The sequence below is a fragment of the Plectropomus leopardus genome, chromosome 21, assembly GCF_026936395.1.
Source record: "Plectropomus leopardus strain MGB_pleo_1.0 chromosome 21, ASM2693639v1, whole genome shotgun sequence".
Taxonomy (NCBI): Eukaryota; Metazoa; Chordata; class Actinopteri; order Perciformes; family Serranidae; genus Plectropomus; species Plectropomus leopardus.
The window spans coordinates 25,492,609-25,516,416 of record NC_142196.1 but is presented as its reverse complement, the minus strand read 5'-3'; the positions used below and the strand labels follow the sequence as shown (position 1 = coordinate 25,516,416).

At 40.2% G+C, this 23,808-nt stretch overlaps 1 protein-coding gene and 1 long non-coding RNA gene across 3 annotated transcripts in view; one reads left to right on the top strand and one right to left on the bottom strand.

The window, feature by feature from the left end:
* Positions 1-23,808, bottom strand: part of LOC148186078 (cadherin-20-like) — a 96,040-nt gene that overhangs the window by 5,915 nt on the left and 66,317 nt on the right. For both annotated transcript variants that reach the window (XM_088072066.1, XM_088072067.1), the window contains exons 3-9: positions 18,248-18,542; positions 17,419-17,538; positions 13,618-13,785; positions 11,995-12,182; positions 10,639-10,892; positions 2,867-3,003; positions 267-388 (exon numbers count right to left, since the gene is read on the bottom strand). In XM_088072066.1, coding sequence (XP_087928192.1) covers positions 267-388; positions 2,867-3,003; positions 10,639-10,892; positions 11,995-12,182; positions 13,618-13,785; positions 17,419-17,538; positions 18,248-18,542 — 1,284 coding nt within the window. The remainder of the gene's footprint in view (positions 1-266; positions 389-2,866; positions 3,004-10,638; positions 10,893-11,994; positions 12,183-13,617; positions 13,786-17,418; positions 17,539-18,247; positions 18,543-23,808) is intronic.
* Positions 4,473-23,808, top strand: part of LOC148186077 (uncharacterized) — a 152,550-nt gene continuing 133,214 nt past the window's right edge. The window contains exon 1 of the long non-coding RNA XR_015775377.1: positions 4,473-4,822. This is a non-coding gene — a long non-coding RNA (uncharacterized LOC148186077). The remainder of the gene's footprint in view (positions 4,823-23,808) is intronic.

The window sequence follows — 23,808 nt, the reverse complement described above, 5'->3', positions numbered from 1 at the left end:
CAGAGCCCGTCAGCGACAAAACAAACACTTTTAGTCGAGTAAATACTGTTTCTATGTAAAATCTTCTAGAAGCTGTAGTGGTCAAAAAATGAAGTAGAGTAACAAATTTTCTAGTTTCCTCTGGAGTTTGATGATTACGGGTAAAATATGTACCTAAAACTTTGTGTTTAAGTACAGTTCTTGAGTAAATGTACTTATTTTTCCTTCAGCATTTATCAGATATATCTTTCATCATGTTGTGATGCTTCATGTAAGAACTTTTGTACCTGTCCTGCTTTGGCGTTTTCACACACATAAGCCTCCAGGTAGTGCGTCAGCGAGGGGGGATTATCGTTGACATCCAGGACCCTCACAGCCACCGACACACTGGAGATCTGTGTGGGGTTATCTGCACACACACACACACACACACACACAGAAGATGCACAAATTGGTCAGAAGCTGTAAGACACAGTGATGGACTCAGATAAATGACTCCTGGAGGATCCTGCTGAGCTCAGTTTGTGCCTCTGTTAATCTTCCCCTCATTTAGAGCGAGCCCGCGGCGCATTAGGCCTCCTCACGCTTAGATTACAATTCTATTATTCTCCATTACCAATCAGCAATTTGCATATCTTAACCAGCTGTGTAATAGGCAATAGAAACGCAATTAGTGGGCAGTAACTACTTTCTCAGGTTTCATCACATGATCGATCAATCAATGGCGTGACTTTGGCTCTGGAGGTCGCAGCGACGTGTGTGTGTTCATACTGTATATATATGTGTGTGTGTGTGTGTGTGTGTGTTTGAAGGCTGGAGAGATGTACTTCCCTGTGCTGTAACTTTGCTGCTGTTTTAATAGAGTCAAGTGAAATCAGTGGTGTGAAAATCTGTTCTGGTGAGCGTACAATACAAAGCAGCTCCTCTAAAATGAAAATATTGATTGAGTTGCTTCAACAAGAGAGAGTTTTGCTTCCAGCAAGAATATGTAGAGAATGTAAAATGATGAGACTTTTGTTAAAAAAGAAAAGAAAAAAGAAAAGAAAAAAATAAGGTCTTATTTCTTATAATAGTGTGATTTTTTCATTGAAAAATATGACTTGATGACGTGTTATTTTTGTCTTGTAAAATTTCTATTTCATTATTATAATAACATGACCTTTTTTCTCATCATATAACAATTTGTACGTAAGATTATGATTTTATGTCCAAAATGACTTTAACATAAAATGATGACTATCAATTATGCTTGTACGATTTTATTAAATTTTTTAGACTTAATACTAACTTTTTGTAAAAGCATATTTTTATTCTACCCCAATTAACAAGTTTAATCTCAAATATTTCTTCAAAACTTTATCATTGTTCTCAAAATCTCAGTTTTTTTGTTTTTCTCCAAGAGTGGTGCAAAGACACAGCATATATTCCCCGTACCATGTGATATTACTGCAGTTAAAGTGTTTACATTGTGATAAAACTAAAAACAATTGCAGAAAAAAACTCAGAATAATATGAAAAATAAAGACAGTAAAGAGAAGCGGGTTAGAGGTTGGGGTGAACTATGTGATCAATAACGTTATATAATATTGATTAGATACAAATCCATCCTCTAGTTTTGTTCGGGTTAATTTTCCTCCTCCACATTGTTTCTGTCACTTTTCTCTCTCTTCATCCCGTCCTGTGCCCTCTCTCGCCCTCTCCTCACATTTTTAATTAGCCACCATGCGAAAAGTTATTCAATTAGTCATTAATTCAATTAGCATCTCCTTTAAGGTGTGTCTACCAAACAAAGAGACAAACAAAGCAGAGGGAGGAGGGCGTGAAGGTGACTTTCGGTGCTACCAGCTGCGTGCAGACCTGCAGGGCGTCTCCTGCTCCGCGTTACATAACTCTGCAGGAGCTGTTTTCCAAAATCACTGGTTCTGTGTTTGTGCCCGTCACCCATCTGTTTATTCTGGGCTGTTTTTAGCCACAAATCTATTTCTTATTAAGTCACTTTGGTCTGTAATTGAAGCCAAACTTCAGTTCAGTCGGGAACTTTTGGAGTGGAAACTCAGTAGCACAACAGGTCCTCCGTATTTAAAATGTTTTAAGGGAGAAGCTTACAGTTCCTCTAATGGCCACCTGAGGCCCCCAGTGTTAAAATGCCCCAAATTTAATAGCAGAAGGTTTTTAGTCTCATTTTAAAACTCATTCTGCATAATTAAAGGTGTAGCTGCTTTGAGTGACAGGTGGGTGCCACCTGTTGACAAGTCGCTGCCATGGCAACAGAAGTGGTTAGATAACATAACCATGTGGTAACCCCAGATTGACAGCTGAGGGTGACACGGGTGTAAACGTTCAGAAAACTACAAAATATTATTATAATTATACACTGAAAATGTTGTGACTAAGGGGTTACTATTTTAAGCACCTTTTCGGGACATTTTCTTATTTTTATTTATTTATTTATCCTTTCCTTTTGTCTTTTTTTCTTTGACTAATTTTCAGATAATCTTTACTTAGTTTTTTTAATCAATTTATTGTTAATTTTTGGGCCATTTCTACCTAAGTTTTCCATTGCCTTCTTCTTGAGTCAATGTAATTAGGTTGCAAAGGGTTAAACAAGTCAAACATTTAGCCAGAGTAGAAACTTATTTCTAAAATGTGTATTATTTTTCTTCATTCTTGTGCTACGTGCCATCCTATGTTTGTTTCGGTACAGCTACACACTCTTATTTCTAGGAAGAGTCATGAACACTGATTTTCTCGACACAGTTTGAAAGAAACACGATTTCAGTTTCAGACAGATAGACCTGATGGGGTTTACATTTTGCATGAGAAAGCTTGTGTGTGTGTGTGTGTGTGTGTGTGTGTGTGTGTGCGTGCGTGTGCGTGTGTGACGTACTCATCTCCATGGCGAGGATGGTGATGTTGTGCCAGCCGATCTCCTCTCGGTCCAGCGAGCGTACCGTCATCAGTGACCCGGTTGTGATTTCGATGTAGAAGAACTTCTCGGGGTCGCTGCTTTTCTCGATGGAATACCTGTCGACACAAAATGACACGTGTGAATTATCAGTGTTGAATAAGGTGTTGTACGTGTGTTTTTGGGACCTTGTAATCCTATCTTAGGGGGATGCACACACACACAATCCAGCGTGTGCAGCGCCATGTGTGTATCTGTGTGATAAGGTGTCAGGCTGGCAGCTTCTGAAGGCACAAGAAGAAGAAGAATAGGCCCCAGATAAGGCTTAATCAGAGTATCTGCCTCCTCTGCCAAACTGACGCAGGGGATACACAGACCTGCAGCCTTGGCTCGTCTCCTGCCACCGCCAGCCCATTTCTAAAACACTCTTTTGAGAGCGACATGCAACACACACACACACACACACACACACACACACACACACACACACACACACACACACACACAGAAGCACATCCTCTTCCAGGCTGTGGAGCAGAAACCTGTTTATGTAACCATGAGGTGTCCTCTGTGCTGGACTGAATACACCTGCTTCACTCTGCTCTTACCAGGAGGACGTAAAGGTGTCTCTCTGCTTCAAATTAGCTATAGTCTAATAACTGATTAAAGGGATAGTTCAGATGTTTTTTAAAGTGGTATATTACAGTGGTACTCAGATCCGATAGGGTGCGGGGTGGCCAACATAAAGTGATTCAGACTGGGAATTGTTTTTGTACTTTTAGTAGAGGGATTAAATAATAAGACACACATATCCTGCAGTGGGTGCTGGATCCAAGGTAATCCAAAATGTGAAAATATAGAGATCCACACACCAGGAAGCTCCCCTATCTTTTCACATTTTGTACTTTTAGTATACATAAGGTGCCAGAGAGCACGAAGCCACATAACAACAGAGACTGTTTCGAAAAAAAATGCTAGTGGAGGATCCTCCACCCCCAACAGAGGTCTCAGCTAAGCTAATTGTCCTAAAATCCTACAAATGTCCAAAAATCAGGGAGAGAGAGAGAGAGAGAGAAATCAGACAAACATATTTAAGTTGTTTAAAGTTCCTAAAATCCTAGAAACGACCTGAAATCTGCTCCTGTCTTACTATATATATATATATATACATATATATGTATAAATAATTTAATGTTTAACTTGTCTATTAGTCTGTATCTGTATCTTATCTAATTTTTTTTGTTTGTTGTTCAAACTACATTAGTACACCAAAAATAATATTTCATATCATCTAGTCCCTCTTATTCTTCTAAATATGTATCATACGGTTAATCTATTGTTGTAATTAATAAAAATTGCTAAGAAAAAATAATGTCAAAGAGCTCAAGAGAACTTTTTAGTTGATTCATTGTCCCTGTCTCCAACCCGAGGCCATGTAGTCTCCTCTCACTCCTCACACCTGCCATCCCCAAACTCACCACTAGATGTCCTCAGAGGTGACCTGACATCCTGGTCACGTGACTGACTCCCCGCCCACCTGCACACCTGCTCCCGCCTTTTCTAATCAAACCTGCAGACAGGCCTCTGTTTCCACAGTGCTCCTTGTCCTCGCGTCTCCTGTCCTTGTCCTTGCTATCACCTGTAATCTGTTTATTGTGATAAAGTTTGACCAACAGGTGGCTGCAGGTTGATGCTAACATGTTAACACGGACCCTCCAGTTCACTGAGGACTTTTGCGTGAAGGCCTGTTTCTCGACATTAACCCCTGATGTGACTGCGGAGACGCCGAGTGGACTGGTTATACCGGGACAGAGAGACCGCGCGGATTGCTTACTGGGACAAAGAAGCTGAGCGGACTCGTTGGTGTGGATCTTTTTCACTGGGAAAAAGTGATCAGAGCAGCTGAACCTGCAGCAGACCGAGGAGGACCTCAGACTGGTGAGTACAGCACCGCTGTGATGGCTCCATCAGCATTATACGCGTGTGTGTTTGCGTGCGCGCTACAGGCTGTGCAGAAACTGCGCACCTCTGATTTAGCTGAGATCTGTGTGCTGTGGCTGCAGCTGCTGTGGGTTTTATTGTTTCTCTGTGTTGCTGCTTTGGTGATACTTTTATTCTGCTGCTGATTCTGCAAGAAATGTCACGCTGTTTAATTTCTGTGGCTTCATATCGCTTGTTGCACCCGCGGCGGTGTCGAGCTGTTGTTATTGACTGTTTTTGTGCAGTTTGAGTTTTGGCTCTTTGCTTGTTGATCCATGTGAGGCTACACTGAAAATGGTGGTTGTATATTTGTAATTGATAATAAGTTGCAAAGTGTGTGTTGGTTTTGACATCAGGGCTCTGTGGAGTGTGTTTTTGACACTTTATTTTGATGCCTGCATGTCTTATTTACTTAAATAGGTCCACCATACCAGTATATTAGGTGTTCCCTTTCCTTTTCACAAATGTAATCCAGTAACTTGTCTGTAAGTACATTTTCACACAAATGTTTTGAATAATGGTGCTTTAACTTACTTTTACGTACAATATTCTAGTACTCTCTCCATCCATGAACACATTTTTTTGTTATCCCATGTACGTGGAGTAGTCTGAAATTGCTTTAAAATACTAGAACATAACAAAATAGGGATTAATGCAGCATTGCAGTCTCATAGATTACTTTAGTGTTCACTGTTCAGGAGGTTTTTACCGGGAGCTGAATTATCTGCAAAGGTCTACTTCTCTTGGAAACTAACAGACCAGGTGACTTTAACCCGTAAAAACACTGCAAAAAAGCAGTTTCCTGGTAAAAATAGTGTTGTTCCAATGTTGTTTGGCACAGCAGGGGCTGAGGCTTGACTGCTGCCCAGTTTGTTCGTCTCATAACTTATGATCCGGATGTTCAGGAGGTTTTTACCATGAGCTGAATTTTCTGCAAAGATCTCCTCTTGTAGGAAACTAACCGACCAGGTGACTTAAACCAGTAATAGCACTGGGAAAAGCTGTTTCCTGTCTAAAACGACAGGACTTCATCAGCTTTTTTCTCAGATATCTAAAGATCCAGACGTTTATACTGGAAGCTGAATTATCCACAGAGGAGTCCTACTCTCCAAAGCAAATTGACCCTGTAATTTAAACTGGTAGAAATACTGAATAAAGCAGTTTCACGTTTAAATAAATGTTTTTTTGTAATGCTGTTTGGCATGACGGGGGCTGGGGCCGAGGTTGCGCTAATGTTTGTTTGGCTTGTTTTTGTTTGAATATAAGGGGGGGTTTATTGGAAGCTGAATTATCCACAGAGGTGCTTTCCTCCACAAAAGAGATACACCTGGTTTATTTAAAGTGTTAATAACACTGAGTGAAGCAGTTTCATGTTAAAATCAGTGTTTTGCCAGTGCTGTTTGGCACAGTAAGGCCTGGGGCTGAGTTGCCGCTAATGTTTGTGCAGCTTGTTTCTCTGATAAATTGAAATCTGATGAAGTAAATTTCTTCATCTTGTTGAATATAGGTTTAAAAATGATCAAGATATAAGGAGTGTATCATAAAAACTGGATTAAAAGTGAATTTATGGCCCCTTCTGGCAGACAATGATGCATGCGCAGAGTGAATATGACGTCACTGACAGGCAACAGTGACCGAATGACCGTGTCCTTGATGAAAATGACAGATTTCTTTGGGCTTTAACTTTGTTAGAAATGTTAGGGATAAAGTGAGTACACAGCTCAACTTCATACATAATATTGGCCCTGTCAGTTTTGGACATTTTAATGCAAAAAATTACATAATAATAATAACTTTAACTAAGAAAACTCACATTAATCTTTTAACAAAAGTCTGTAGTGTGAGTGTGTGCCTGTGTGTGTGTGTGTGTGTGTCTGCAGGGGTTGTTTGCAGTGTGTGTTTCGGACCGCGTGCCCACAGGGAACAGTCATGACTGGCACATCCTCGGCTGGCGAGAATCTCCCCGAAGGATCTCTATTAATATCACTCCTCCACAGTCAGGAGGAGGGGCTGCTGTGTGTGTATGAATGTGTCAAACAGCAGGTGAAGATGGGTGTGTGTGTGTGTGTGTGTGCCTGTGTGGGTTCAGATATATCTGCCAGTCATGCTGCTGCCTGTAAAGGACAGAAAGATGTAAAATGGAAATGAGACAGACAGACAGTGAGACTGAAGGTCACCTGCTGCTTGTTGTCGTTATCTGTCATCAGATGTCGCTGCTGCAGCGTCTCAGCTCTTCACTGTCGCCTGAACGGATTCCTCAGCTTTCTGCTGCCTGTGCTGTAACTCTCCTCGCGCTCACAAACATGCTTTCTTCTCGTTGTTGTGAAAATCTCTTCCACTGATTCACCGCCAGAGCCGAGTGCCAGCTCGGGGGATTGAGCTGCATCAGCGGCTGCTCTGATTCCCGCTCTCTCTTCAGGAAACGACTGCGCTGTCGGTAAATTGTCGTCAGGAGCTCCTCGAGCTTCAGAGAGCTTCAGCAGCAGTTTCCGGCCTGGAGGTCGGGACTGTATAAGAGTCTGTGGCTTGATTTGTTTTAGGCCCCATACGTGTTTCCAGCATTTTAGGACATTTATTGGATGATGAGGATGTTACTCCTCACTGTTAATTTAGGACATTTTGAGGAATTCAGGACTTTTTGAGGATTTTAGGACATTTCTCAGATTGTAGAGCATTTCAAGGATTCTAGGATGTTTAAAGGATTTTATGATGATTCTGGGATTTAGGGACATTTCTAGGATTTAATGACACTTCTAGGATTTTAGGACGGTTTGGGGATTTATAGGATTTTAGGAAATGTCTAGGTTTTTAGGAAAATTCTGGAATTTAAGGGCATTTCCTGGATTTGGGGACATTTCTCAGGTTTTAGGCTGTTTGTTGGATTTTAGGACATTTTTAGCATTTTAGGACGTTTCTCAGATTTCAGGACATTTTGAGGATTTTATGATGATTGTGGGATTTAAGGGCATTTCTAGGATCTGAGGACAGTTCTTGGATTTTAGGACATTTTGAGGATTTTAGGACCTTTTGGGATTTTTGGATGTTTCCAGGATTTTAGGACATTTCCAGGATTTTCAGCACATTATAGGATTTTAGGATATTGTCTTGGATTCTAGGTCGTTTCTAGGATTTCAGGTAATTTCAAGGATTTTAGGACATTTTAGGATTTAGGATGTTTCTCATATTTCAGGTCATTTGTAGGATTTTAGGGCGTTTCTTGGATATTAGGTAATTTTTAGGATTTTTGGACATTATGGTCTTAAGTAGGACCTCTCTCAGGGTGTGCGGGGGATCCTTTACTGGCACATTTTTAAAAAAAATAAGCTCCATTTTGATGCTGTTTTATGCACTCGGCACCTTATGTATACTAAAAGTACAAAAACAATTCCCTGTGTGAATCATTTCATTTTTATTGTGAATTAGGAAATGGCTGAGGGGCCACCTGGCACCCTATCAGGGGCCGGATTTGGCCTGCGGGCCCTAAGTTAAGTAACAGTGCATGTCCTTTTTAATAAAACATTTGCAGACAGATTTATTATAGTATTATAAATCCAGCGTTGTTGGCAGGAGAAGGTGTATTGCAGCGTCTACCCGAGCCAATAAAACAGGGACCCCCTCACATGCCACTAGATCTCAAAAACTCCACAGGGAGCCTCGAGCGTCCAAATAACAAGTGCTTCGTCTTCAAAAATCCCAACAACTGCATGAAAAAAATTAAGTATCCATAGCGAGTGAAAATCCCATAATGCACAGCTTTGCTGTGTGTAAAGTGGCATTTTGTGACACTTTAACCTGTCAGGGAAAACGATGAAGCGCCTGAAATCTCCTGCTCACTATTGGCTGTTGGCTGTGTGGAGAATAGTGAATGAGGAGGAATTTTCGGACACAGCACTTACAGATAAACTGCTGAGTGTCCATGCAGACAGAATTTCAAACACACACACACTCAACACACACACACAAACAGCCACCGTGTCATCTACATCCACTTCCCGTGTACGCTCTTTTCGCCCTAATGGAGACTGTGAAGCGGACAGCTGGGACGGGGCGCAGCCTGTGCCATGTGAAACACTCATTTACTGCCGCAGTCATTGATTCCTTCACGTGATTAATAGCCTAATTAAAGGCTTTATGTCTAATTAGTTTATGAGAGGTGCAGTCTGGACAGTAAACCCACCACGCAACATCTGTTCTCTGAGAGCACAAAACATACTCTCCAGTAATTGGGAGACGTGAAAGTCCTCAGCGTCTCACGACTCTGTGGTGGCGACTAATTGCTGGATGTTTAAGCTTGTTATTAACATTATAATGTTTGTCCTCTGTCAGCATCAGCTGAGCTCTCAGACACACACACGCACACACACGCAGATTATCGGAGCATCAGTCATGTCTGCAGATGCAGCTGCTGTGAGGAGGCATGTTGTGATGCTGCCCCCTGCTGGTGATCAGGCGGCATTACATCAACAGAGCCAGACAAACTCTGCAAACTCATGAAGTGGTATTATCCTTCAGTTAGTTAGCAAAGCTACACTGGCACTACTGCATGTCCCAGCATGCACTGTGAGAAATACAAGAAAACACCCAGAGCATACGACTCACTCAGTGCTCCAATACACCTTATTTTTATGTGTTTTCATGCATGAATTATCTTATTCGCTCCTTTTTATTGGGATATTGAGGAGACAATATCTAGAAAAAAGTAATTGTTGTAATGAAATGTATTGAGAGCAGCTAAATACATAGCAGCTAAATAGTTTTATTATTATTGACACCTTTAATTAAGGATGTGGTCATATCCATATAATCCTTTTTATGAGGTCTATATGTACTTTTAAGCATTTTCTTTTTTGTTGTTAGCAGCTCATAAATGCAGCATTTCTGAGATTTAGGAGCCTCTCAGCTGTAACTGGAATCCACAATAATTCAGAAAAATATGTTTTAAATCCTTTTTCAGCTCCATTTATAAAGTAACATAGTATATATTTACTGTTTTTACATTTTCAATTTTTGTCGTTTCAGAATAAAAAGAATGATCTTCTGTAGTGATGGACAGAAAATGAAGTTTTTTTTATGTTAGAGACTCAAAAGATGTTTGAAAACAACATATTAAAAGTTTTTATCAGTTCTTGTAGAAAATATTCAAAGCTTTGAAGTAATTTCTAAAGACTATATGGACTTTAGGAGGCTAAAATATAAAGTACAAAAATAAAAAAGGGAATCTAACAGTTGCATTCTGGTGGAAATCTGGACAGAAATCTAAAAAAGGGGGATATATTTACTATCCCCAAAAGCCCTTCATTTGTTTAAATTGATTTATTATTATTATTATTATTATTATTATTATTATTATTATTATTAATTCATTTATTTTTATTTATTTAATTTATTTATTTTAAATGTAAAACACCTATGTTCTTTGTTTATGTTCTATAATTACACTGTAGACTAATAAGTGATACCAATAATAATAAATAAATACCTTATAATACTGAATACAAATATATAATTTACGATCTAGACTTTGCTGAATGATGCATTAAGTCCCTCCTGACCTGGACTGTGCTGTCGAGGCTAGTTTCTTTGGTGTATTTAATGAGCTGTTTGGACTCGCACAACTTGCAGATGACATCCACAGTAAATATATATATATAGTAAATATATATACCAAAGCCAAATGTGACATTTATTTTCACTCTTTTGGTTCTGTGGAAAGCACCAAGAGCAGATTAAAAACCAGAGGTGATGCTGCCACCTCAGTGCTGCGTCCTCCTCACCTCACAGTGTTGTTGGCAGCATCCGGGTCCCTCGCTGACATCGTCTTCACCACCGTCCCGATCTCTGCGTCCTCCGATAGCTCGATGTAGTACCCCGGCGAGTCAAACTGCGGGGGCTCGTCCACGTCCTCCACGCTCACGTGCACGATGGTGACGTCCTTGAAGGGCCCGCGTTGGCGGAAGGCAGGGTCCAGGTGTGTGTTGGCGCCCTCCACCTTCAGAGTGTAACTGGGCTTACTCTCAAAGTTCAGAGGCTGCAGGGGACACACACATAAAGACATTATACACATGAAAGCTGGCGTGGCTGCTGAACTCTGGCTGCACTTTGGCTGCTGGTGGAAACACAAAGAATTCTCAGTCATAATTCCTTCAAGAAACACTTGAAACTGTGCAGATGTGATGGTAAAAAGAGCCTCTCCTGCACAGTGCGAGTTAACATGGTGCTTCTCTGCGTTCTGGGTGCATCAGAACGAAAATGTCCAATAAAAGAATGAAGAGAGGAGATAACATGCCGCGCAAACTGACGCACAGTGCAACGAGACGACAGCAACGTAAAGAGATCAAGACAGATGTTTCTTTTTTAAAACATTGCTACTTTAAATTTAGCGCAGAATTTACCAAAAGAAACTGAGAGTCAGCACTTTCAAAAATTCAATCGCCAGATTTTCAAAGGGAGTTTTGTAAATTTAGGCTTTACAAATGCAGGTCGTTTCTCCGTCTTTTAGTGAAACAGAACATAAATCACTTCATATTTGTTAACCCTTCGATAGCCCTTGTTTAGCCCTCGATGGCCCAAGAAATTAGTAAAAAAGAAAAAAAAACAACTAAAAAATAATAATAAAAAACCCTCAAACAACAAACAGGGAGGTTCAAAACAAAAACAAAACAAAACATAAAAGTTAAAAAAACAACAACAAACAAACAAGAACCCCAACCCCCCAAAAAATCTATATACTTTTTTTTTTTCATTTTTTTCATAGTTTTATAGACAATCTTCCTTTTGAAAAAAACAAAAAACAAACTTTTTAAGCTATTTTCTTGTCACCTTTTACTAATTTCTTGCAGTGTGTGGGACATTTATTACCAAGTTGCTTACTGCCTTTTTCGAAAGAAATTAACCAATTTGCTCACATTTCAAAGGTTTTAAATAACTATAAAAGGTGTCTGAACGCAGCACAAGAAAACTGACATTGATCCAGGTTTCAAAGGGTTAAACAAGCATCTCTGCAGCCTCAAAGTGAGATAAATTTATGCACAAATAATATAGAATCTGTAACTTCAACTTACTTGTAAAATGTTTCTATTTTCAGTGACTTACAAAACAAATAAAAAACAGATTTAACTGTTTCTGTGTACCCTTTTCACTGTGATGATGCCGAAAAGGTTGGTGGGGTCGGTGCTGATGTCAAAAGTGTCTCTCCCGTCTCCATCGATGATGCTGTACTTCATCTCGGCGTTGACCCCGATGTCCCTGTCCTTGGCCCAGATGCGACCCACCACTGAGCCCAGAGGCGCCGACTCTGGGATGCTCATCTGATAGAGCCCTGAGGAGATAAACAAAGCGTCAGCATCACACCGTCTGTTTTCACCCTCTAGAGGGAGCCAAACCTCTTCCGTCACCTTCACGCTCTCAGAATCACATCTCACACAGCTTCAAATAAATGGCTCCATAAACGCCTCACAATTGGGTTATATACTGTCTCGTGGGTCGGCTTCAATTTCATCTACCGTTTAACCTCAAAGAAGAGGTGACAGCTGCCCAATTTGTGGCGCTCCCCGCAGTCCAAAGTGAAATGCCGGCACATTGTGCTTGACAGTGGGGAATCCCTGAAGCTCTTCACTACCGATCAAAGTTCCATCCAAGTGATGGCGCTAATTGGTGGGGGACTGGTGATGGAGGTGGGCGGCTGTGGGTGTTTTCTTTGTCTCAGAGCGAAGCCGCCGCGTCGACCAGGAGGAGATGACCGCGGACAGCTAGACAACCCCTGACCTCGGGGACGGTAATGAGAGCAGCAGAAATGGGGATAATCAAAGAGACAGCATGGGGCGACTGGTGGCTGAGAGAGGGAGGAGGCCAGGGGGTAAATGACCTGAGACTGGTGGCCAGGAGTGGACGGGAGGGCGGAGGGCTGCACGGCTTGGATGCTCCAGAGCAGTGAGGTGGATGTGGAGACGTGTGGGCTGAGCGGCATCCACACAAAACGGTAAACTCCAACTCTGGATGTCAGCGTTCACAGCTGGCTTCACCCTCCGAAACCTGGATCGACATCCTCTTTGTTGTGCTGCATTCAGACGCCTTTAACAAGTATTTAAACCTATAAAACCCTCAGTGAGTCGGTTTTATTTATTTCAAAAATGAGGGAAAAAGGCAATGAGCATTTTCAAGAAATGTCCCACAAATTGAAAGAATTTTTACCATTTTTCTAGGTCATTTTGTTCTTTTGTTAACTTTTTTTTTGCTTGTTTTCAGGTAATTTTTTTTTTTTTTAATCACTTTTTAAAGTTTTTTTTGCTTATTTTTGGGCCATTTCAAGAATTTTTTAATTTTAGGAAATTATTTTAAAAAACTAAGAGAATTATATATCTAATGGCCATTATTACATATTTTAGATTATTAAAAAAAAAAAAAACCTTACAGAAATTTTAAAAGTGAAAAAAAAAATTCTGATGTTTTGTACACAACAACAAAAAATGCAGATTAATTGATTATTGCTAATAATGATGCATTTAGTCACATTTCCGTATTATCATATTTGGAGCCATGATAAAATCTGACCCTCTGGCTGCACTTTTTCTCCTGTTGAGAGAAAGAGTGTAAAACTTTTTGCTTGTTTTGCAGCTGTGAGAGTTTCAGGAGGGATTAGAGAAAAGGTGAGGTGGGTTCAGGCAGAGCGGCCGGCAAAGTGAATCAACACAAAAACAAAAAACAGAGACAATCAGACAGTGGTGCAGTGAGGAGAAGTGTTGTGCGTCTCTTACTCTGGTCAAACATGGGCGGGTTGTCGTTGACGTCGCTCAGCGTGATGTTGACAGAGGTGGTGCCGGCGAGCCCCCCCAGCTGGCCGCCCATGTCTTTGGCCTGGATGACCACGGTGTAGTTTTCTCTGGTCTCGCGGTCCATGTCTGCCAGGGACACCCGCACCACGCCTGAGGACGGAGAGGGAGAGGGTGAGAAAGGGCAAACGGAGACAGGAGGTGAAGCGAAGGTCGGCCGCAGAGAGCTGGTGACACAGATTAGGGTCATGTGTCCCAGCGATGGCGTCCTGGAATGTCGACGCTCCTCTCAGTGGACCGGACACGAGGCCGCATGAGTAATTTATGATTAAACAGCATCCTATTCTATTTTTAAAAAGATTTAATCACTGGGTTCCTCGTTTAAAGCCGACAACGTGTCTCAAACAAAGCTTCATTAGTGAGCTGCGATTCAGGAAATCATCACTTTTCACCTGACTTTAGAGTTCTTTGCCCACAAAAAGAGATAAATGAAGAATTAAGGGGTAAAATATTCCTAAAGTTTACAAAAAAACGAGCTCAAAAGTAGCAAAAAACAAACAAGAAATTGTACAAGAAAAAGTACAAGAAATAGCAAAAAAATTAGGAGAAAAAAAGAAACAATAATAAAGGAAATCACGTGGAAAAAGTGCTTAAAAATAATAATTTATATATAGAATGGTGACAATTAAATATACATATATAGTTTTTTGGACACTTTTCCCTGTCTTTAATTTTTTTTTCTAAAGCTAATATTTTTTGGGGGCAAGTTGCAAAACAGCTCATGTTGCTCATTGCTTTTTGTGCTCTGCAAATTGTAAGAAATTAGTAGATTTTGAATGATGATGATTATTAAAAAAATAGGGAAATGTGTTCTATATTCTATGTATTTATAATTCTTATTCTTCTTATTATTATAAAATTATTATAAAATTATTTTACAGAATTATTATTATTATTTGAAGCATTTTTTCCAGGTATTTATTTATTTTAAACTTATTTTCCTTAGTTATTTTGTTGCTAACTTTTAGGTAATTTTCTTGTCCTTGGGGTCATTTCTTCTTGAGTTGCCATTGCTTTCCCATCTTTTTTAAAGAAATCAAAACAATTTGCTCCGGTCTTAAAGGGTTTGAGGTCAGGGAAGCGGCACTGCGGCAGCAGGAAAAGAAAAATCACAATGTGGCTTTGCATGCGCTTTCTTCCAAAATAAGTAGAAGTTTTACTGATAAACAGAAAAAAGCAGCTTTTAGTAGAAGAATAAAATAGTTTCAATAGTTTGACAGTAAAATATTTGTGAGTCACTGAGAGAACAAACTGTCGTCTGCACACTATTATCACCACTGTATTTTTACCAAACACAGCCATACGTGCACAGTTTTGTCAGATCCAGCAGAACGCAGCCAAGGTTTGGCGATGTTTCTGCAGACCGGTAATAAAGGAGAGCATGTGTGTGTTTGAGCCGCATGTGGTGCGAGTTTAACATTGTGTTTGCACCAATAAAAGCCTCGGCGCCGTGCTGATAGCGCAGTCACAGGCTGATTGATGGCTGTGGAGACACTCGAGTTTCGGTGATGGATGAATCTACAGCAGCGGCAGTCTGAGCGGCTGCTGACGGGCAGCGCGGCCTGGGAGGTTTGGCAACAGATCTCTGAGCTGACGAACAGGGGGACGAAGCAGCTGTTGTTAAAAAATGGGCAGCGACTGTGATTTTGATGAATTTACGGAAGTGCTGGTTTGAGTTATGAGTGCTGTCACTGGTTAGAAAATAAAACTAAAGGAATTTAAACTCCTTATTTACAAGTTTTATATACTTAGTTTTTACTGCTACCATCTTGCTGGATTTTTGATATATTGCACTACATGGTCAAAAGTATGTGGACACCTGGGAAAAAAGTCACCTCAACATCTCATTGTAATGTGTTAACCCTTGGAAACCTGAGCAAATTGGCTTGATTTCTTTCCAAAAACGTGAAGAAATCAAGCGACGGAAAACAATTCTTGGAGAGTACAAAAAAATTACCTGAAAATGTGTAAAAATAAATAAATAAATTTAAAAAAATAATGAGAAAATAAATACATAAATTAAACAAATAAATTACCTAAAAAAGTGCTTAAAAATTATAGGAACTTGGTATCAGAATTTTAAATGTGTAATTAAGATCCTTATGAATATTTTTTTACCCTTGCTTTTTTCTTTTTTTCTCCTAGACATTTTCCCTAGCTTTTGAAAAATAATTTTATAAATCTACTAATTTCTTGCAATTCTTGGATTATTTCTTACCAAATTGCTCGAAACACTTGTGAAAGGCATCTGAAAACAGCACAAGAAAACTGATGTTGCTCCAGGTTTCAAAGGGTTAAACATCCCATTTGACAGTCATGCACATTAATCTGTTGCTATAACAACCTCCACAAGATGCTGAAGCTGGCTCCAAGGATTTGATCTCATTCATAAAAAGGGCATTAGTGAGTGTCCACATACTTGCTGCAATACTTGCGATTTGTTACCTTTTTTACACTGAAATTATTTCCCCAAAGGAAAACCTTGCTAAGGTCTTAAATAAATCTGAGATTTTCAGTTTTGTTTGTTCATCTCACTTCAGACGTGTTTATTGCAGCACCATGTAACTTGTGGACTGATTTATTGTTCTAAAAGGCGACCAAAAGTTACATTTTTATTTGCAATATTAAAATTTTATATGAATATTTTATACACTAAAATACCACCTCCACACCTACTAATTAGGCTTCATTCTGATTATAATGGGAATATTAGGGTCTGTGTAAATTCTCCTTGTTTATTGATTTGTTTGTATGTGAAATTGGATCCCAATTACTTGCTGCCAGGGTAGTTGTAACTATTCTTCCTGCAGTCCACACATAAAAGTATGTACATGACATATAAATACATAAACATTACCCTCGAATTTGATGTATGATAGTCAGAGTGAAATATCTCAAGTCATAAATAAAATAAAATAAGATAAAATAAAATTTAAATAAAAAATAAAATAATAGTAGTAGTAGTAATAATAATAATTAATAATAATAATAATAATAATAATAGGGATATATATAAGGATATACTTCACCAAAGATAATAGTATAATTATAATAATTTGAGAAACCAAAATTAAATGAAATGTTTTCAGACCATTGTCATTGTCACCATTGCTTTTAATGACAAATGGATCAATTTTCAAGGAATCAAACCTGTGAGCAGTTTTTTGAACCACTCGGTCACTTCCCTGCGAAGGGCCGCCTGTCTCATTCTGTCCTCATTTTCACCAGGAAAGTCACACTTTTAAGTTTAGCACGTCTCTCTGTCGAGTGCCAGGAGTTTGAGTTTTTACAAGTTGCAACAAAAGAGCGCCGTGTCTCAGACAAAGTGTTTCCCGCAGCAGCAACAGGAGCCACGCTGAGCTTCCCACACTCTGAGCCGCTTGGTATACACAGAGGCTTTAAAGTGTGGGCTGCTAAAATCAGACCGTGGTGCAAATTACAGTGCGATCCAGAGTCGGAAACAAGGTGGGGAATTAGCAGCAGCTGTGTTAGTAAATCCTGGCTGTCGGTTGTAGTTTGTCAACTTTATCAGGTCATCTAACTTCACTCATGCTTATTACAAATTCATGCCGAGCTCATAAAATAGTGAAAGTGGCTGGTGAAGTTTGAAATCCATCAGACTCTACATGTAATGGATCAAAATGCTGGTTGCCGTGGTTACAGATGAGTGATTTTATTTATTTATTTATTATTTTTTGGTAGCAGGCAGCATGTGTGAAGTCGTACCAGTCTTGGCGTCCACTGAGAAGTAAGGCTGGCCCTCCAGGATGCTGTAGACCACACGGGCACTGTTGCCATACGTGGGGTCGTCGGCATCTGTAGCGGTCAGCTGGATCACGGATGTGCCTGCACAAACATGAAAGGAGGTCACTTATGCCAAACTCAACATATAAATCAAAGGAAATAATTTGGGATTTGTGGCTGGAGCAGATAAATTTACTTAAAAGTATCCACAAAAATTAGGTTTATGAATATTAAATGACGCAGATGGAGACGAGCCTGTAAGAACAAACCAAAACGTAACTCTGCAGAGCTGTCATTTACCTTTTCTATTGTTCATTACAGCTGCAACTGCTTCTTTAAAGGAGTAGCTCAGATTTTTTTAAAGTAAGGTTGTATGAGGAACTATGGCCGGACAATATGCATGTAAAATAATATTGTGATATTTTAAGGCTATATCGCGATACACTATATATATCTTGATATTTGTAAGTGTCCTTTAAACTAATATTAACTACTAAAATGCAAACTGATTGACTGAACTACAGTTACAATAAAGTTAAATAAAGTTGCTACTGTCACGTAATAAAGTTGAATACACTACTGTTATAATAACATTTAATAAAATAAAAAGTAAGTTAAAGTACTTCTATAATGAAATTTTAAAAAGTGTTGTATAATCAAACTAAATCAAAGCGGGACCCATGGGGCTTTTATTTTGAAGGCCCCAGCTAGACAGGAAGTGTCAATGTTTTTGTTAGTGGAAATGTTGAACAGATACCGCCTTGGATATGTCAGTGATTGTGACAGTGCACCTTCATCTCCCCCTGCATACCTATTTTGGACATTTCGGGCACAGTCGCCTGGTACGGCCCGTCCAAAAACCTCGGCTCATTGTCGTTGATATCCTGTATCTTCACGATAAACTCGGACTCGGGCTCCAGAGGCCTGTCCGTCAGGCGGTTGCGGGCCTGTGCGCGGAGGGCGTACTGGGCCTTCACCTCGCGGTCCAGCCTCTGGATGGCGTGGATGTCCCCAGTGCTGTCGTCAATCGTGAAGGTGGTGCCGGCGCCCTCGCCCGTCAGGATGTATTTGATGGAGCCGTCGCCTTTATCCATGTCTGAGTGGAGCTGGGGAGATCAGAAAGATGTCTGTCAAAAACATTTTTTTCTATAATGCTTTTTCTCCAGAAAATAACTTTCTGGGGCCATTCAGTGGAAAGTTCTTGACTTTCCAAATCAGCCTCATAATCTTAATCAAACTGAGCATTCGTTAGTGAGGTCTGTTCCAAGTGTCACCAAATGTCTGCTCATTTCGGTGGCCAAAAAATTAATTTACAGTCTCGGAAACCAATTGATCATTTGGTATTGCAGCAAACAGAAATGCGAAGCAGTCTTTGGCTTCAACTCTTTTGGTTTTGGACAGCTGGTCGGATGAATTTAGACATCTGAAGCGACAGGTCTGAGTCTACTAGTCTGATCGTCTGCTTACTTTTTGTTCCCTAAAACTGGGGGTCTATGCGAAGACTGTACCTGACTCAGAGTTATGAATACTACTACTACTACTACTACTACTACTACCACTACTAACGATAATGTGAATAGTTGATCATTTGTTTTGTTTTCCATACAAAGTTTAACAGTTTGAACGGGCTCTGTGACGCTCAATGTGACGGTGGCATCCACATAATGTAGTAAACAAGCTAATGGCGGTCAGCTTGCTCACTGTAAAATCCTAGAAATGTCATGAAATATTACAAATCTCCTAAAATCCAAGCATTCTTAAGTCCTAGAAACATCCTGAAATCCCAGAAATGTTGTGACATCCTAGAAATGTGCTAAAATCCTTGAAATGTCCGAAAATCCTAGAAACTTCTTAAAATCCTAAAAACGTAATAAAATCCTGGGAACATGTAGAAATGTCCTTAAGTCCTTGAAATGTCCTAAAATCTGAGAAATGTGTTTAAGTCCAAGTTACGTGCCATAATCCCAGAAATGTCCTTAAGTCTTAGAAAATTCCTACAATCCTTGAAACATGTGCCCCTGGCCTCCGCTCATTTTGCAAAAGTGGCCCCTAAGGAGTGTCCTCTGGTCTAGGCCCACCACTGAACTTGCTAAAACCAAGATTTGCAGTTTCAAAGTAAAAGTCAAATGCGTGTTAGAATGCTTTTTATTCGGTTGTAGTGCTAAATTGTATAAAAGTACATGAAAGAGAAAAATTGTCACGCATTTATCCCTAATTGAACCCGGGGTAAATTAACTCTAGACCTCTCTGGGTGGTGTGTGGTTATAAGCGTACCTTAATCCTGCAGCTGCAAGTAGACATCTAATCACAGTTTACGGGCCGTTTGTTGCCATGGGCCTTGCGGTGCAATCAGAAGCCTTTTGTGGCCCGTAAGTGCAAATGCCATCCTGTTGATGTGCAATCACTCCTTACTTTGTACTTAAAGGGCCTCGCGTATGATGAGTACTTACTGCCATCACAGTGGCAGCGAGGAATTAAATGCCCCCATTGACGTCTGTCTGGTATATAATCAACAAGCCAGCACTCACCCCAGAAAAAGCCCCCACTGACTCTAAAAATACACTCTTTCTCAAAGTACTCGCTTTGGCCTTTTCGTCGTCTTGGGCCACTAAGTGAAATGACCATGCTGAGGTTGTCGAACTGCTTAAAGTTTGCAGCTACAGCACTCATTGTTGTTATTCCGGCAATAGTTCAGAGGCAATCTTCACAATACCTATCATTCCCGGAGCAGCCGCACAATGCAGCTTTTCCTATCTGCTCGGACAACCTGAACCACCTGCACTCCCTCCTGGAAAGTGCCGCGCAGCCGAGCCCGGCCCCAAATATATTTTTTAATCAACACCCCATTGTGGGCTTCAGCCCGGTGTCTTGTGGCGATATATCTCAGGACGTAGCCCTCCCCTCGTCCGCCTGCTCTGATCCTTCCTCTCCTCTCAAACCTGTGAAAAGAGTTTGACACTCGGGCTATCAATTACTGTCTCAGCCCAAACCTCCGACATCCCCTCGGCTCTGAATACTAAGCTCCTCAGCAGAAGGTAGGCTGAGAGCCGCAGAAAAAAACCCCTACAGTACATGTTTCTCCCGCTTTGTCATATCCTACAATGCCTCTCTGCCGTGAGTGGCTCTCTGGGAAGCAGCCCAGCATGTCAGAATCACTTATTTCATTCAGCTCGGAAAAATGAGGGTGGGTGGCTTTAAATAAGGATCAATGAAAAAACGGTAAATGGAAAAGATGGAAGTGAATATGCGACAGCGAGTCTAAGCAGATACAGTACTTTGTACCACAGCCGGCGCGCTTCCCTCTCAGGACTTGTTACTCTTGTATCTGGTCTGAGCACATGACTTTTTGGAATCCGGTATTCCCGAGCGGTGCAGAGGAAGTTATTCCAGAGCACTAATTAGGCTGGTTTACATAATTTCCAAAGGGAAGTTTCAGAGGATGTTTTAAAAGTCAAGAAGGAATAGTGAGGCAGATCCAAAGATCTGAATTCTGTGTTTCGAGATCAGCGCAGGAATTTGGGGAGTAGAGATTATTTTATGCTTCTACATTTGGGCATTTAGAAAGATACCCTGAACAAAAATATAAACTCACATTTGTCTTTACTCCCATTTTTCACGCCATTCTAAAATTTTAGTTTTATCACAAAACATAACGCCACAGATGTCACAAGTTTTGTGGACGCGTGCCATTAGCAAAAGGACGGCAGGAATGTCCACCAGAGCTGTTGGTTGTGAATTGAATGTTTATTTAATTACAATAAGCCAATTTATTTATTTTTTTTTTGGCAGTACATCCAACCGATCAAGTGAACCAGCCCAGGACCGTCCGCTGGGATAAGCTTCTCAGAGACAGTTTTTGACAGTTTGTGCTGAAATTCTCTGGTTGTGTAAACCAACTGTTGCATCAGTTGTGCGGATGGCTGGTTTCAGATGATTAGAGCCTGACTGTCATAATCAGCCAATTTTATCAACAGACACTGGCCTTTAGCAGATATACCACTATTGGCATACATGTTGCTCGATATACACTGATATGTAACATTTTTCTTTTCTTTCTTCAGCACATATTGCAGAAACATATGCTTGGAGCAATATATAATAAATAAAGTCCCAATGAAGTTTACTATTTTAATGCACTGATGCTAATATTGACAATAAAGTTTTTTGTTAAAATGTCAGATATCCTGCCTCAATTGCATATCTTAGTAATATTAGTAAGTGCATGAGACTTACTAAGGGGAGACTCATGGGTACCCACAGAACCTATTTTCATTCAGATATCTCGAAGTCAAAAGTCAAGGGACCCCTGTGACGTTGCCATGCCGTCTCCATCGGCAACATTTTGCCCGACTTTTGGTCATGCCTTCTAGTTTCATATGATACCAGTCTCATCACTGTAGCTTTAAAACTCAGCCCTGTGCTCAGCCCTTATGGACCTTCATAACGTTGCCATCAATGCTGACAGCCCTAATAGATATTTAAATTGATATTTTTAGATAGACAGAATATTGGATGATAAATCAATATCTGAATTTTTTTTACTCCCTTTTGTCAGTATTGGCCATAAAAACTCGTGATTCTGCAGGTGAAGATGCTGGTTATAGAGTTCCTGGTGTTGTCACGTGTGGTCTGTGGTAGGATGGTTGGATGTACTGCCAAAGGACATTAGAGGCTGCTTATTGTAGTGAAATTAATATTCAGTTCATGGGAAACGTCTCCGGTGGACAGTCTGGCAGTCAGTGTGCTGATTACACACTTCCTCAAAACTTGTGACATCTGTGGCATTGACTTGTGAGCAGATTTCACATTTTTGAGTCGTCTTTTGTTGGGACAAGCCCGAGGCACACATTCGTAGCAATCACGCAGTTTAATCAGCATCTTGATATGCCAACACCTGTCAGGTGGATGGATTATCTTGGCAAAGGAGAAGTAATTTGTGAACAAAAAGGAGAACTTTTGTGTGCATAGAAAAATGATTAGATCTTTTATCTCAACTCTTTAAAAAATGGGAGCGAAAACAAAAGTGTTGCATGTTGTTCAGTGTGCATCCAGTGCGCTCTGCAGGAATCGATGCTTTATTCACTTCAGTGCCATTTCCAATTTGTTATCAGCGCAGATATTATCTGACTTCACAATTTACATGCAACAGAATACAGTGTTGAGCTAGAGATGTCTAAGAGGGGTGTCAAATAAGCCCATAAGTACCGCTCAGGAAGGTCATCGCACATTCAAGGGGGGATAATAAGCAATGCTGCAATAATAATAATAATGCATTTTATGTATAACCATCTTTCAAGGCACTCAAGGACATCTTAAAAGTTAAAAACAAGCTAAAATGTTCCCATAGATCTAAAAGTTACAAAAGCAGTCCAAAAAAAAGAGGGTATAAAATCTTCATAACACGTGTGCCACCCATGGACCAGTCTGAACACGCCAGCTTGGAAAGGTGTGTTTTCAGTCGAGACTTGAAGATGAAAGTGTAAATCGATATTGCGAATGTGTTGGAGAGAGTTACAAAGGTGGAGGTGCGTAACGACCGAAGGCTCTAGAGCTCATGGTAGTCCAACAGGTGGATGGTGATGTGATTTACAGAAGATATGATGGAGTTCAGAAGGGCCTTAAAATTGAGGATCAGAATCTTGAAATCATCACAAAATTTGACAGAAAGCCAGTGAAGCTGAAGAAGAACAGGAGTAATATGATCTATGTCTAATACCTGTACACCTGTTAGTTATAAACATGTGAGAACTGATGTTTGACGTTTTATATTAGACATCTGATGATATATGTTTTTTACATTAAGGACGATATCACAGGGATGAAACAGCAGGGTCATCATTTTTTGTTTAATCCTTTGAAACACGCGAAAACAAGCATTTAAACCTTTGACACATGGACTAATTGGTTTGATTTTGTTCAGAAACACTGGAATAAAGGCAGCAATAAGGGCAAACCGAGCTTTTCAGGCGGTCTCGGTCTGGTTGTTTGGTCCGCTCCAGGGCTTGATTGACAGCTAACTTTGCAAACGAAGCTAAAACCAGATTTCATTGTGCATGTGCCGCACCTAGTTGTGTAACATCATTTGCAACTGTGACTTCTCCTCTTTCCACCCTTCTTTTTGGGTGCACCCCTTTTTCTTTCTGTAACAAAACCATCCTTGGCCCTGCATGCATCTTTACCTGAGACCAGTTTCATTTGTAGTTGCAAGATAATGTTAACAAACTATAGCTGCTAAGCAAGAAAATCCTGCTGATTACACTCATCTATAGCCATGGTTTCAAAAGTTATTGGCCACAGAGAGGTCAAAATGACTGGATGTTTTATGTTTCATGCTCTCTGCCTGAGCACACAGAGCACATAAAGAACTTCACC